Source organism: Ursus maritimus, unplaced genomic scaffold (genome assembly GCF_017311325.1).
Source record: "Ursus maritimus isolate PB19 unplaced genomic scaffold, ASM1731132v1 scaffold_5, whole genome shotgun sequence".
NCBI classification, from domain to species: domain Eukaryota; kingdom Metazoa; phylum Chordata; class Mammalia; order Carnivora; family Ursidae; genus Ursus; species Ursus maritimus.
The window spans coordinates 65,171,202-65,185,541 of NW_024426663.1; the positions used below are offsets into that span (position 1 = coordinate 65,171,202).

The following is a 14,340-nucleotide window of genomic DNA, read 5'->3' on the forward strand; positions in this document are numbered from 1 at the left end:
CCCCCCCCCCCCCCCGCCCCGCTGCCGTTGTGGACGGTTGTACTGGGTGGCAAGTTTTGAATCCCCGCTGTAAACGTGTGCTTGGGAAAGGTGCCTTAAAAAACGCGCTTAGATAGTTAGGGTTTTGTGTGTTACGGAGAATCAGGGTCATTTTGTAGCTGGTAGGGCTTGAACTTCCCGCACGCTTACAGCCTTATGGGAGAGTTCTGCGATGGATAGTGAGACATGCCACACGCTTAGCGTTGGGAAATTATGTCAGTTTTGTCCTTGTGACGTGTGCCTTCTGATGTGACGTGTCCACAGGTAATGTTCTGTCTTAGTTTGATACTGTCTTTTCGGAAATCCTTTGTTGGAGTTTGCAGGCCCAGACTTGGTGAAATCCTGTTGAAATTGTTGGGCGCTGAGCTTCCTTGAGGACAGGAGATCCAGCATTTTTGTATTTCCAGAGCCAGACACCATGACTGGCACCCGGTAAAAGCTCAATTAAGTGTTCTGCAGAATACGATAGAAAGATAAGATTATTACCAGTCAGATTTTTTTGAAAGCTGCATACAAAAGAAAGCTTTTGTAGAAAGATGTTATATAAAAAACCAAAAAGGAAATGTTACATAACATGCCACAGATTTTGTGGAGTGTGATACAATGCACTTGCTTTGTTGGAGGAAACCCCGACTCCTTTTGGTTATCTGTGAGTATAGGAGATGCAGGTGCTGTAATTACTCTAGTCCCCTCTTCTGTTGGCGGTGTGATCCTGTTTTTCCTGTGCATGTTATTAGGTTCCTAGATAAATTACTCTCTCCTGAAAATCTTTTAGCTGCGCCTTGATTTTTTTCTTCCTAATCCGCAGTTTGTGTGGAGATAGGCCTTTCCCATAGTTGTCCACTGTTGGCTATTCCATCTTCTGACGAGGGCAGAGTAAGAGAAGAGTAAGTAAAACTCGTCAGTTTGGTCTGCTATTAATGGAAAAAGGGTGAAGTAAGGAAGGGGTTAACATTAGATTATTGCTTTTACATCCAAGTGTTTGGGTGGCAGGGCTGGGTTTTGCAAAAAGTGGTTCTGAATGTTTAGGTAAAAAATGAAAGCTCTGTAAGTGAACTGTTTGTAATAGAAGTTAATGTAAAAATTACGGGTTTGGATATGGTATCTTAAGTTTATTTTTCCTCTCCACCCCCTCTCCCAATTTGGTCTGTTCCTCCAGTTTGGAAGGGATTACATTTTTTATAGATAGCATTCATTTTCTTTTTGTTTGAAGGTTATCACGACCTATTGTCCTGCTAACAATGAACCCATAGCAAGAGTCCGACAGGTAAGTTTTTTGGTTTTTTGTTTTGTTGTTGTTGTTTTTTTAAAATACAAACTGCCCACAGGGAATTTGTGCTAGTGATGAAGAGCAGTATGGAATCTCATAGTCCAAGAATAAAGTGTTTCTTTTTCATATGAAATTTAAGAATATCTGGGAGAGACTGCCCACTGTTTGGGTTGGGATGTCCTAGAAAAGGTGAAACAGGAAAGTTGGTGGGGGGGATCCATTTAAGGCCATGCTTTTGAATCACCTGTTTTTGAATGAAGATTCTAACCTGTGAAGTCTGGGTTGGAGCCCACGGTTCTGAATTTCTGACATCTCAGGTGGTGTTCTCAGATGAGGCTAATGGACCTTGCTTCTAGAAGCAATAAAAAGCACTGCTGGGTTCTTACAAGAGTTTGGAAGCATAGGCTGTGAAATTAATTCTAAACTAGAAATCTGAGAGTCACCTAGAGATATTCCAATTCTTCTCCAAAAATCTTGGGTGTTCTCAGAACTTCCCTTTGTTTTACCCTTTGTCTCCCCCCAATTGGTAATTTAGGCCAGTGTGGCTGACTATGAAGAAACGGTGAAGAAAGCGAAGGAAGCATGGAGAGTCTGGGCAGAGGTGAGTGTGAAGGTCACGGTACCATGACCTATGGTAACTGCAGGGAGATAAGAGAAAACTCTTCAGAGCAATCTGTACTCCCTGCAGTGGGAGTTGCTGGGGGTGTGATAATCTCCCTCTGCTGTAGTCCCAGGATAGTGCCTTTTCCGTATTTAGCCTTCAAAAAATAGTGATTTTAAGTGGATAGAAAGCTTGCACCTCAGTAATGAACACTGCTTTCCGATTGAAGTTTCTTAAGTTTCTAATTGGACAAAAATTAAGGACTGTCTATGCTACAAAGACCCTTTTGCTGCTTCTCCCGCCTCCTTCCAGCCTGCTTTATGCAGGGGTAGGGGCTGGGGGTGTGGGAGGGAGCATTTCTGCTGTTGGTTGATAGTCCCGGTTCAAAGGGCAGGGGTTCCTGCAGTCTGATCAGGCAGTGGAGCCGGTACTGCCTCCTCCGTCTGTGTCTGATGTAGGAAAGAACGTTAGGGTTCAAAGCCGACAGCCAAGAAGGAATTCTTGAGATGCCTTTGGTGCGAAAAGGTGGTTTTAGTTCCGTGGGCAGGAAGAGCTGCCCTGGGGTCATGAGTAGTAGTGCATTACATACTTTCAAGTTGGGAGGGGGTTTGGGATAGCGTAGATCTCTAAGGAATTTTGGAAGCAAGGTTTCCAGGACCTTGAGGAGGCTACCTATGGTTGGGAAAAGGTCATTGATTACAGTCTAATAAAACCTTAGTCATGAGACCCTTCAGATGTATATCGGTGGGCCATATGCTTGGGGATGATTGCCAACACGTATCTTGGGGAGGTTTAGAGATAAAGGCAGTTTCCAAAGGAATTTTTATATGTTCAAGTAGACTTACAGGATCCTTGGGTGGGGGGATGGGTTTGAGCTTGGATTCCCTTTTGCCCTTAGCAAAGTATTAACATCTCTGTTTCAGGAACTTGTCATTGGGCTCTAGGTAGTAACGAAATTTGGTAATTTTTCTTCTGCCTTTGTTTCCCACATCATCTCCACCTGGGGTAATATGAGCCAGTGTAGGAGCTGTGACTGGAGCTGGGCTGGGCCACAAGGAGCTGTCACTCGGTGAGGACTGGGCCCTGGAGAGGAGAGGGAAGAACCGGGGTAGCCTGCATTTCCCAATCCTCCCTCCCCTCTCCTGCTCTCAGAATCCCCTTTGTTCTACCACCAAAGGCCTGAGGCTAGAGGAACATCCTGGATGGTTTAACCCAGCTCTAGCCTTGGGTAAATGACTTCCTTTCAGTGTGCTTTGTCTTGTAAATAGAGGATTCGGGCCTGCCTGCCTCCTGGGGTTATGGTGAGGGTTAAATTTGTTCATCATTGGAATTGCTTGCTGCAGAACCTTGTGGTTGGAAACTTCTATACTTGAGCTACACAACCACGTGCTGCTGGGTTTGGGACTGCTGAGCCAGTGTTTTCTCTGAATCAAAGATCACTAGGGTGACTTGGGGAGGGGCAGGCTCTCCTAGAGAGCCCTGATTCGGATGCCCTTTAATTGTCATCCAGGAGAGCACCTCTGTGCAAAGCAGAAGGAACATCTTTCCTGAACTTTAATCAAATCTCGCTGTAAGTTGGCGTAGGGTTCCATTACGCACAATGAAAAATACACTTGGCCACTTCCAAAAGTAAATGGTATGCTGAGTAAAGTTCACCCTAATTAGGGCAACGTGTCATTTATTGTTTGCAAAATAATTTTTGTTTTCTTTTTGATCATAAATCATACATTTTTGAGGCACCTGGGTGGCTCCTTCGGTTAAGTGGCTACCATCCACTCAGGTCATGGTCTTCGGTGCTCCGCGGAGAGTCTGCTTCTCCCTCTTGTCCTCCCCCCAACCCCTCATGCGCTCTCTCTCAAATAAATAAATACGATCTTAAAAACAACAAAACCTATTCTTCACTGAAAATTGGATGAGACAGTAAGATAATCACGTTGAATCCCCTTACCTCACCCTCTTCTGTACAGAATGGCTATTAGAGTTCGATTCTGTGCATTTCCTTCCAGTCTTTTGTGTGGTTCATAGTTGTGATTGTTAAACGTGGCATGTGTAAAATTTTGTGACTGATGGTGGCACCGCTTCCCAGCCTAAAGTTGCTGCATAGTTTTAAAAATCATTGTTTTCCTATATATAAGCTATTTACAAAGAAGTTCATTACACTTTATGTTTTTGAGCAGTTTTAGGTTTACAGTACAGGGGAGGGAAAATCTTTTGCTTTTCACTTCTGTGTTCTGTGGCTGGTCCAGTAATTGGCATAAAACGGATTCACAGGAGAAAAAGATTTTAATTTCTCATGTGGGGCAGGGAGGGGTGGCAGTGAGGAAAGATCTCAGACCCAAGGGCAGCCAGACATCTAGGCTTCTATGCATTCAAAGCTCGGGGGCTTCTTGTGGTCCGAAGGCAGTTCACAGGAAGGTGAGAGGAGCACATGTTTTCCCTGCCATGCATATGGGTCTCCTTACGAAAGTGATCTCTGGTAGTAACTCGCTTCTTGGCACAGATCCCCTTTGTAAGTTCTTTTAGGCGGTTGAAGGGGGAGGAGAAAAGCTTTTCCTGAGTCTGGTGGGCCTTGTTTGCCTTCAGCTTAAAATGATCCTCATGCCAAAGTGACACGTTCTCGCTCAGTCTGTGACCTGTTAACAGAGCGATGAGCCTCACGCGGGGGAGTTCCTGTCCCTCCTCATACTCGGCTCGTTCCCTCTTATATTAGTGCCATGCCTTTGTTACAGTGGGAGAGCCAGTGCCGATCAGTTTTTATTAACTAAAATCCATAATTGTGTTAGGATTCGCTGTTTGCATACATGTTTTGAATGCCAGGGAAACCTGTGACCAGAAACATCTCTTAGGTGTGTGTGTATTTACCCAGGTGTGTGTAAGTCATGATCTTGTCTTTCCGAACTGGCTTCTGAATCAGTCTTGGCTGTGCGAGGGGCTGGCCACCGACACTGTGTTGCCTTCCCTTGATAGCGTGCCATACTTTTCTGTTACTGCTATTTTCACGCTGAGGATCGCATTTGGTAGTGTGTTCTCATGGAACAGTGCCCCCCTCCACCTACCACGCTTTCTCCTGTTTCCCGGGCTGTTCGATCTCCCAGTGGAGTAAGGTTGCTAAGTGAGAACGGGTTGCTGCCCTGGGTGATGGTGGAGTTTGTAGGGGATCCCACTTGTTAGAATTTGAGTTAAGCAGTGGAGTTCAAAGTTGAGGGAAGCGGCAGAACCTTTCCTAACTGTGCTTCTGGGGCTCCTGCCAACGGGGCAGTGACTTAGAGGCTGCTGGTTCCTCGAGCAAGAACAGAGCAAAGCTCATGCCCTCCTGGCCTACACACTTACCCTCCTGGGTCCTTACTCCCGCAGGGCTCCTTCTGCTTTGCCCTGATGGTTTGGGCTGGCCTTGCCTGTGTGAGGACAAACCACTGTTTCATTGAGTTCACTTAGATTAAGCCTGGAACTTTTCAAAGGAAATGCTCTTCTTTAAGGAAAAAGTGTAAAACTAGAGGAAGGTAGTTTATACACACTGATTTCTTTCCCTTAACTATACCTAAGCACAGAGAACCTGGTCGGGAAAACTGGCTCCACTGCTCTCATGAACTGGTTTCAACACTGAATGCCGCCATTTATGCTTCTCTGCACCCCGTGTGTCATTGTTCTTGCTCGTCTCTGGTGAGGAGGAGCCACTGTTAATGGGCCATCTCTAATTGAATAAAGGAATACCATGTACATGGAAGCTCTTTCCTTGGGTTTCCTTGTATTATTGCCCCAGAGGCTCAGCTAATATTCCCTTGGCGCTCATAATTCCCTCCTCATGGCTCTGCGGATGATTGCTCTAAATGTGACCTCACAGGTGCAGTGTGCAGGGATGAGCACTCTTGCTGCCCATCTCAGGAGGGCATGGGGTTGTCAATGGCCTGTCACGCTGGGACCAATCAAGCTCATCTGGGAGATGGGGTTGTCTTGTTGTCTACTGTGCCCTCATTTCTGTCTCCCCAGACCTAATCCTGGCTTTCTCAATTCTTGCTACTCCATCCCGTCATTTGGGAGGCTGGAACACAAATGAAGAGGCCGCATTTGAGTGGTCTTGGATGGAATCTAGCCCAAAAGTTATGGGTGGTGATTCTTCTAAATACCCAGAGTTGAGAATCTGTCAGTGACCAGTTGTCAGTTACCAAGTCTTGAATATTTTAAAGTATATTTATCTCTGTTGCTGTCTTTGTAATTGAGACAAGTCACCATCTTTGTCTTGCCTAATGGTCTTCCTATGTGAATCTTGTCTCCCTCTGATCAATTTTCTAGACCACAACTAGAGTGATTTTTTTTTTTTTTTTTTAATGAGCTCTAAGCCCACCATGAGGAGTGAAGTCATGACCCCAAGATCAAGAGTTGCATACTGTTCAGACTTAGCCAGGCGCCCCTGGAGTGATATTTTATTTTATTTTATTTTTTATTATTACTATTTTTAAAGATTTTATTTATTTATTTGACAGAGAGAGAGACAGCCAGGGAGAGTGGGAGAGGAAGAAGCAGGCTCCCATCGGAGGAGCCCGATGTGGGGCTCGAGCCCAGGACTTTGGGATGGTGCCCTGAGCCGAAGGCAGACGCTTAACGACTAAGCCACCCAGGCGACCCTGGAGTGATATTTTAAAGCACTGTGATTTCCCCATACCATTTAACGCCCTCTAATGATTTTCCCACTATTTTTTGGAGGAACCTTTATAAGGTCCTTTGCTTTGTGGCCTCTTAATTTTCTCTCTTGCCTCTTTTAATCCCTTTAAATTTTCTAAAATTCCCCATATTCTCTCTTGCCTTTTGGCCTTTGCATATGCTATGTTTCCTTTTGCCCATAATTTCCCTCCTCTTTCTCTACCTCTTTACCTGGCAAGCACCAGTCATGCTTGAGGTCTTAGATCTCAACCTCAAACTTCTTCAGAAAGCTGCCTTCTTCCCTGCTCGCTTAACACCAAGCAACACAAAAGTAACACTTAGGTTCTCCCCTTATACAGTCTGGCTTATCCAGCACGACACTCGCCACATGAGATGGAAATCCTGTTTCTTGTCTCCACCACCCCATTGGGGTGTTGGTTCTAGTGGGCTTGAATTGTAGCTGTCTTCCCTAGTATCCCTGGGGAAGAACAGAGTATCTGGCGCATAGAAAGTATACAGTAATTATTGGATAGAGACCGAATACTATATACACAGAATACAATGTAAAGGGTCATGTGTATTGGCCATTCTGAGTTGCTATTAACTGAGCCACCTGGGCTCCCCTGCTCCACGCCCCACCCCCCAGCAGTCTTACAAAAGGCAAAGCAGGGGCACCTGGCTGGCTCAGTCAGTAGAGCATGCAGCTCTTGATCTTGGGGGTCTTCAGTTCAAGCCCCAGTTTGGGCGTAAAGCTTACTTAATTAAAAAAAAATCTTTGGGGAAAAAAAGGTAAAGCAAATCATCTCCTTAAAAACCATTAAAGCCTTCCCATTGCACTTAATAGTTAGATTCAGGAAGATAATTAGCTCCAGAATGCCTCGTTTATTTTTGCCCCGGTGTCTGGCATTATTCCTGTCACATAGTTGGTGCTCAGAAAATAGTGGGTGAATCATAATTTGAATGGGTTAGGGAATACAGTTTTATCAGCTGAGTCTAGGATTTGGGTATGCAGTCAGTCAGTGTGACCCATAAGAAAATATCACTGGGAATCATAAAGGTTTGCTGGTATTTAAGGTATTTTAAGCTTTTTTAAGAATCATTGTGTTCAGTGCCAGAATTTCTCTCTGTACTTGGCACAGACCCTTACTCTCCAAAAACCTGTCATCTGATCGATGTTTTCTGGGGCTCTGGTATCAGTGTGAGGGATGTGCCATAATCACAGTTTGGATGTGATCCAAAAGCCATCTGATGGGTTTGCATTTAGTTCTCTTAGCGCATATTTGTCTAATACTGTGTTACAAACACGAGTTTACACTTTGAAACAGATGCTAAGATTCCATTGTCTTCTTAGGTTCCTGCTCCGAAGCGAGGAGAAGTAGTGAGACAAATTGGGGATGCTTTGCGGGAGAAGATCCAAATACTAGGAAATTTGGTAAAGTATTTTCATAGTAAATAGACATTCCTTTGAGTTAGGGAGTAAGGCTGTTGTGCATTTGTGTTTAAGATTGTAAGATTGTGATGCTAGCGGAGAATAGTTCATACATTTAATAAATGTCTTCAGTGGAAAGATGAACAAGATGAACAGGGAAGAGTAAAGACAACTCGTGGGTTTTTAAATTAAGATAATAACAGACTTTCTGCAGTTTATACCTTCACAAAATAGACACGAGATATGGTTTGCTAACCCCCCTCCTGCCCCATAAATTTAGTATTTAAAACGTGAATTGTGTGGGGAAAAATGCCTCTTGGCTCTTTGGTTTTTTTTAGGTGTCTTTGGAGATGGGGAAAATCTTAGTGGAAGGTGTGGGAGAAGTTCAAGAGTACGTGGATATTTGTGATTACGCTGTTGGCTTATCACGCATGATTGGAGGACCCATCCTGCCTTCTGAAAGTAAGCAATGAAGTCAGTTTTATGGGGATTTTCGGTAACATGAATCACCAGTTCATCAGGAAAACAATTTGAAAATAAATCCCAAGGGCCCGAAATGTTTAATACCAGTTTCAAGACTCTAATTTGAGTAAATACTCTGAAATATGACAAAGGTTTATATATAAAGGTGTTCCTTGTAGTATCAGTAGCTAAAATTTGAAATGACATGAATGCCGTATCATATGACAAATGTTAAGCTAAGTTTGGTAGCATTAGCATATATTAAGTCATACTTAATGAAGATTGTTCTCCCCTAACCCCACTTTTTTTATGGGAAAAGTTGTATTTACTTACTTTTGAATTATTCTAAATTTTTTTTAAGAGGTGATAAATTCATATCACAAAATTGAAAAGGAGTAAAAGGGTAAAGGATGAGAAAAGTTTTCTTCCTACCTCCCTGGGTAGTCCCTAGTGTTCCCATGGAAGCAGTGAATGTTTCTGGTTTCTTCTTTATCTTTTTAGAGGTTTTGCGGTTGTGCGAGCAAACACGTGTCCTTCAGGAACACCAGCGTTAGCAAGCTAGATGTTCTGTTCTGTACTTATTTTTTACTTAAAGATCGTTGTTTATTATTCCAGTAAGGACTTCATCTTTTTTTATGCCTTTCTATTGGTTGTCAGGACACTGACAGTTTTTTAGCCAGTGCCAAATGATGGGTATGTAGGGCATTTCCAGTTTTTTTGCTGTTACTCTATGTTGCAAGGACCGACCTTGTACTTGGAGGAGGTTTCCACAGTGAGCATAGGGGTTTTTGTGGTCTGTAACGTTTGAAGTGTTAATGGAGCCAAATAGGTGACTGCATGTCTGCAGAGAAAGTACCAAGGGGTGCCGGTCGGCCAGAGCAGTGATGGGGTTGTTGCTGTGTATGGCAGAATTCTTGATGGATGTCTTTTTGTGTTTTTCTCTGTTCTCAAAAAATTTCCATGATGGGAATTATGTTACATTTATAATCAGGAAAAGAAATATATTTTTTTTAAGACCACATTTTCGTCTTATTCTTGGCATATTTGGCAGATTACCTGCTTGTGGAAAGAATTGGGATTTTGTTTTTTTAAGTACAGTTAATGTCCTTAATTAGGTATAGAACAGTGATTCCCATTATCCAAGATGGATTTTATGTTACCATTTTCAGTAGGCTTTTCTAGTTAAGAAAGTAAGTTGCCAGTTAGGACAAATATACATGTACAAATAAGGAACTGCTTTGATTTATACCTACTGAGATGTCTGTCTCACCAATTTAAATCTTTTTCAGTTGTTGGCACATTATTTTTATTTTTTATAATTTTAATTTTTTAAAAATATTTTTATTTGAGAGCGAGATCATGTGCATAAGCGGGGGTTGGGGAGGTAGAGGGAGAAGTAGACTCCCCGCTGAGCAGAGAGCCCGATGCGTGGCTCAATCCCAGGACCCTGGGATCATGACCTGAGCTGAAGGCAGATGCTTAACCGATTGAGCCACCCACGTGCCCTGTTGCCACCTTTTTTAGAAGAGTAGGTTATTCATGTATGCAGAGGCTTTGCGGGTGACTTTGATTTCATTAATGTAGTAAGTGCTTACCGAGTGTGTACCAGGTGCCAGGTGAACTGCTAGTGATACTTGATCAGAAAGGCATCGTCCTTATCCTGAAGGGTTTAATTAGTTGATTGATTGGTTGATAGAGTGAGCGAGCAAGCGTGCATAGTAGCGGGGCAAGGGTGGAGGAGAGGGAGAGAGAGAATCTTAAGCAGACTCCATGCCCGGCGTAGAGCCCTATGCAGGGCTTGATTGCGCGACACTGAGATATGACCCAGAGCAAAATCAAGAGTCAGATGCTTAACCAACTGAGCCGCCCAGGCACCCCATACTGAGGGAATTTATAAGCTTAAAGATACCTTTAAGTTTTAGAGTGGGAGGCAAGGGGGAGACAAGTCATGGGATAATTGTAACAGTGTGTGGTAGGTACTGTGATGGGGTGCAGGGGAAGATGGTGACCCTGAGCCAGCCTTGTGAGGCAATCAGGAAATGCCCCAGGAGACAGTAATCCAGGGTCAGGCCTCAAGGAAGAGACCAGTGGGGTGCTGCGGGAGGGGTGCTTTGACACTGGGAGGAAGTCTGTGATTTAAGGTGGGAGGACGTGGCTTATTTGGGCAACTGCCTTGCTTCAGCATAGCTTAAGGGCACCGTGTGAGGGGAGACACAGGGTGCTGATGGAGTCCTGGGAGAGACTCGTCCTGGCGAGGAATTCGGACTTTGTCCTGAGGGCAACCACAGTCATCATCCAGACACCACAGGTTTGTAAGCAGGGGACAGAGGGCATCAGGGCTGTCCTGGCCTCCATGGGGAGGGGCCAGGAGGAGGCTGTGTCAGCACTTTGTCTCTAGGGGGATTGAGGTGCCTCAGCTAAAGGAGGGCCTGGAAGGAGGGCAGCTACTGCTGGGTTCCCTGTTCCCACAGCGAAAGAGGGCCAGGAAGATGGATGGCTGGGAGCCCTGCTTTCCCAGTCAGTCTGTGGTTTTAACTCAGTTTGTGAGCCGTCACCTTCCTTGCCCCAGTTCACTGCTCCGGCTGCCTTCTATTAAAATACGCCCGTTGTGGGATGGTGGGTGATGTTACATTTAAAAGTTGTTTATAAGATACGTATTTTTGTTTGTATTTATCATTTTCTTATACGAACATAAAGACTTGCGCACTTCATTCACTTAACATACATATACTTCTTAGAGCTGTTCTTTTTTTCTTATAAATGAGCCACCTTGTCTCTGCGGAGAGGTCGGCCGAGGGCTTTACAGGCAGTGTAAACAGGAGTCAGAGCTCCTGTATGATGCCCTTGGCAGTCACATCCCCCAGGGCACCTCTCATCCCTCTTGGACGTTCCTGTCTCCCAGGGTGCTGATGCTGCCCTGCTCCACACTCAGCTCCTGGGAGGATCAGAGGCACAGTGGTAGCAGTACGGTGTGTAACCTGGAGTGGCAGTAACAGCTGTATTGTATGCTAATTAGCGTACCACCCTCCAGCAGCTGTGTAAAGTGATCACTGCACAGCATCTGGAACCCCCGCTGCGGCTGGTGCACCTTTGTTCTCAGAATGTATGATTTCAGACTCTGTTACCTTGACCATCAAATGCATTAGGACAGTATGCTTAAGCGTGTTCTGCCCCATCTCGTGTCCTCAGGACCTGGCCACGCGCTCATTGAACAGTGGAATCCTGTAGGCCTGGTCGGCATCATCACTGCGTTCAACTTCCCCGTGGCAGTGTACGGTTGGAACAATGCCATCGCGATGATCTGTGGGAACGTCTGCCTGTGGTAAGACCTCACTTTCTGACGCGGTAGTAAGATGATCACAGTAGCCATTTGCAGCTACTGCTGAAAGGATTTCAAATGTATTGAAATGTTTTCTAATGTCCGACTCTTTGATGAACATGTAAGTCCCACCTGCTAGTGTCCAGTGCTGATGTTTTACTATTACGTGTTTTGCCCTTGGTAAAATTAAATTTCTTGCCTTATTTTTTTGGCAAAGCCTTGTCCCCATGCTTGTTTCCAGCTCTTTCCACCCCAGGTAAGAGTTAGTGTCAGGCTCTGGGTTTGAAGGCTCAGTCGTCCACGAGGCTGTTTCTGCTTCAGATAACAAGCTGCAAGTGTCCCAGGGGCACCAGGGCACCTGTAGTTCTAGCCAGCTGTGTATAAATTAGGAGGTCCCCGTGAATCCTCAGTTTCAGTATTTCACTAGAATGACCCACGGAACTCAAGAAAGTGTTGTATTTAATGACTGCGGTTTTAGTTGAAAAGTCTCATACTCTGAGCTAGCCAGGCACTTGGTTCCAGTTTGACTTTAAAGGATACACGTAGGGTAAGGTGTAGGCTAAGGTGTAGATGGGTCCCAGAGACAGAGCATCTCTGCCTTCTCCCAGTTCAGCTGGGGCATGTTACCCTCCCTCCCGAGAGGGTGCACTAATCTTTGGTGTCTACAGTTTTTCTTGCGGTTTCCTTACAAAGACACAGTTGATTAAATCATTGGACACGTGAGTGGACTCTTGTCAGCCCTCCTCCCTTCGCCATAGGTGGAGTCAGGGAGGGCTGAAAGTTCCAACCCTCCGATCACATGGTTGGATTTTATGGTGACCAGTGACCAGCCCCCGTCCTGCAGCTGTCCAGCAAACCCCATCCCCCACCCCAAGTCACCTCATTAGCATAACAAAGACACATAACCCTCAGGAAATGCCAAGGGGTTCTGATGCTGTTTCAGAAACTGGGAACACAGACCTGATATATTCTTTATGCCTCACTCTAAAAACAAAACTAAGTTAAAGAGTTGGAGAAAAAAGAACTTGGGAAGAGTCTTTGTGAAATTTGACTTTTTCCCCCCTTCAGTAAAAATTTCATAGTGAATTCCCAAGTGATTCTGCAGCCATTGGCCAGTGTTCCCATTGATACGTTAACTTTTACATCTTTATAAAAAATGTGATAGTAGAATTTAGCTGGGAAATGACTGTTTCGCAGATGACAGAACACTTGCATAGTTTTAGCTTCCATGGTGAGATCAGGAAAGTCAGGAGAGTTGTCTTGGCCTGTCTGGCGTCTGTCCCACTGGTTATTCACTTAACTGTAGTGTTGTGTCCAGTTGAACATATTCACCCACTATCTGCAAAAGCCAGGCATCGTTGGGAGATTAATGATTTGGTACCATGTTGCCAAAGAGACCCATGCTTTCAGATGTTTGAATCCATAAAGACTAGTCCTGTGGTTTTTCTCAGCCCCCTGAGCCTTTTGGGGAACTTCTGAAGTTCATATTGATAGATTTTCATGTCCATAATTGATGAAGGTTAATACAACATTTCCTGTGTTCAGTGCAGCAAGCAGGTTCAAAATTGCCATTTTATGTTTTTCAAAGTTTTGTAGTCCCTTGGGTCCCAGAGACACAAAGCTGCAGAAGGACAGGTTCTGATTTCAGTTACAAGGCTCCGTGGTCTAATTGGACAGAACTTGTCACAAAGACTTCTGGTTTTGCTTGACAGTAAAAGGTATTTATGATTTCCCCCAAATAAAGTTGCCTTTTTTTTTTTTTTTAATAACCCTCTCAAGGAAAGGAGCTCCAACAACTTCGCTCATTAGTGTAGCTGTCACAAAGTAAGTATGTGTGGCTTTCTTTTTTCCTGAGTGTTGAATAATCTCAAAGGGTGATTTGTAGGCGCTGATTTTTAATTAGGTGTGAAAGGGTCACATTTACTTAAGATGGAATTTGGATAACCTCTTTCTCCTTTGATTGTAATAACATTTTGATAATCATTTTATAGTGTATGGAGCTCTTCCAGAGCCCTATCATTGAACTCTTTGGCAACATGCCAGATATTGATTAACATGTTGAAATTGAGCTCTTATAAACCTTCATGTCATTTGGGAAATACAAATCCAGTGGAAAGGAAGTCATGCAACTTAGGAGCTGTATTTAGTAACTGCTGAACATATTCATGGTTTTGATTTCTACCCAACTAATACTTTATTGCTTTTGTTTAGTAAGTGGCTAGCAAAACAGAAATGGTGATACCGTTCTACTGATTCTAGCAATGTCTAAAATGTATTTCATCTTTGGATTACAAATTTCATTTTTGAGAACTTGACAACTCTGATTAGGTCATAAAATCAGTGTTACTGATCTGTCATTGTAGAATTTAGAGTCCGTATAGAAGAGGATGCCTTCCCATGTACTGTGGTGATTGTTGACCCTCTTTGATGTTCCCTTGGTTGCATGGTCTGCCTTCTCTGATAGAAGAATTGCTCGTGGAAAGCTTCTGGAGTCTCTGGAAGAGGTTCCTTAATGTTAGAAGTTCTTTTAAGGACAGTGGCTTAGGATTTGAAACATGGGCTGAAAAAGAGAGTAGTGTGTG

At 44.1% G+C, this 14,340-nt stretch overlaps 1 protein-coding gene across 1 annotated transcript in view; it reads left to right on the top strand.

Moving 5' to 3' along the window:
• Window positions 1-14,340, top strand: part of ALDH7A1 (aldehyde dehydrogenase 7 family member A1) — a 39,204-nt gene that overhangs the window by 325 nt on the left and 24,539 nt on the right. The window contains exons 2-7 of the mRNA XM_040622525.1: window positions 1,253-1,306; window positions 1,845-1,910; window positions 7,900-7,980; window positions 8,316-8,439; window positions 11,629-11,761; window positions 13,538-13,582. Coding sequence (XP_040478459.1) covers window positions 1,253-1,306; window positions 1,845-1,910; window positions 7,900-7,980; window positions 8,316-8,439; window positions 11,629-11,761; window positions 13,538-13,582 — 503 coding nt within the window. The remainder of the gene's footprint in view (window positions 1-1,252; window positions 1,307-1,844; window positions 1,911-7,899; window positions 7,981-8,315; window positions 8,440-11,628; window positions 11,762-13,537; window positions 13,583-14,340) is intronic.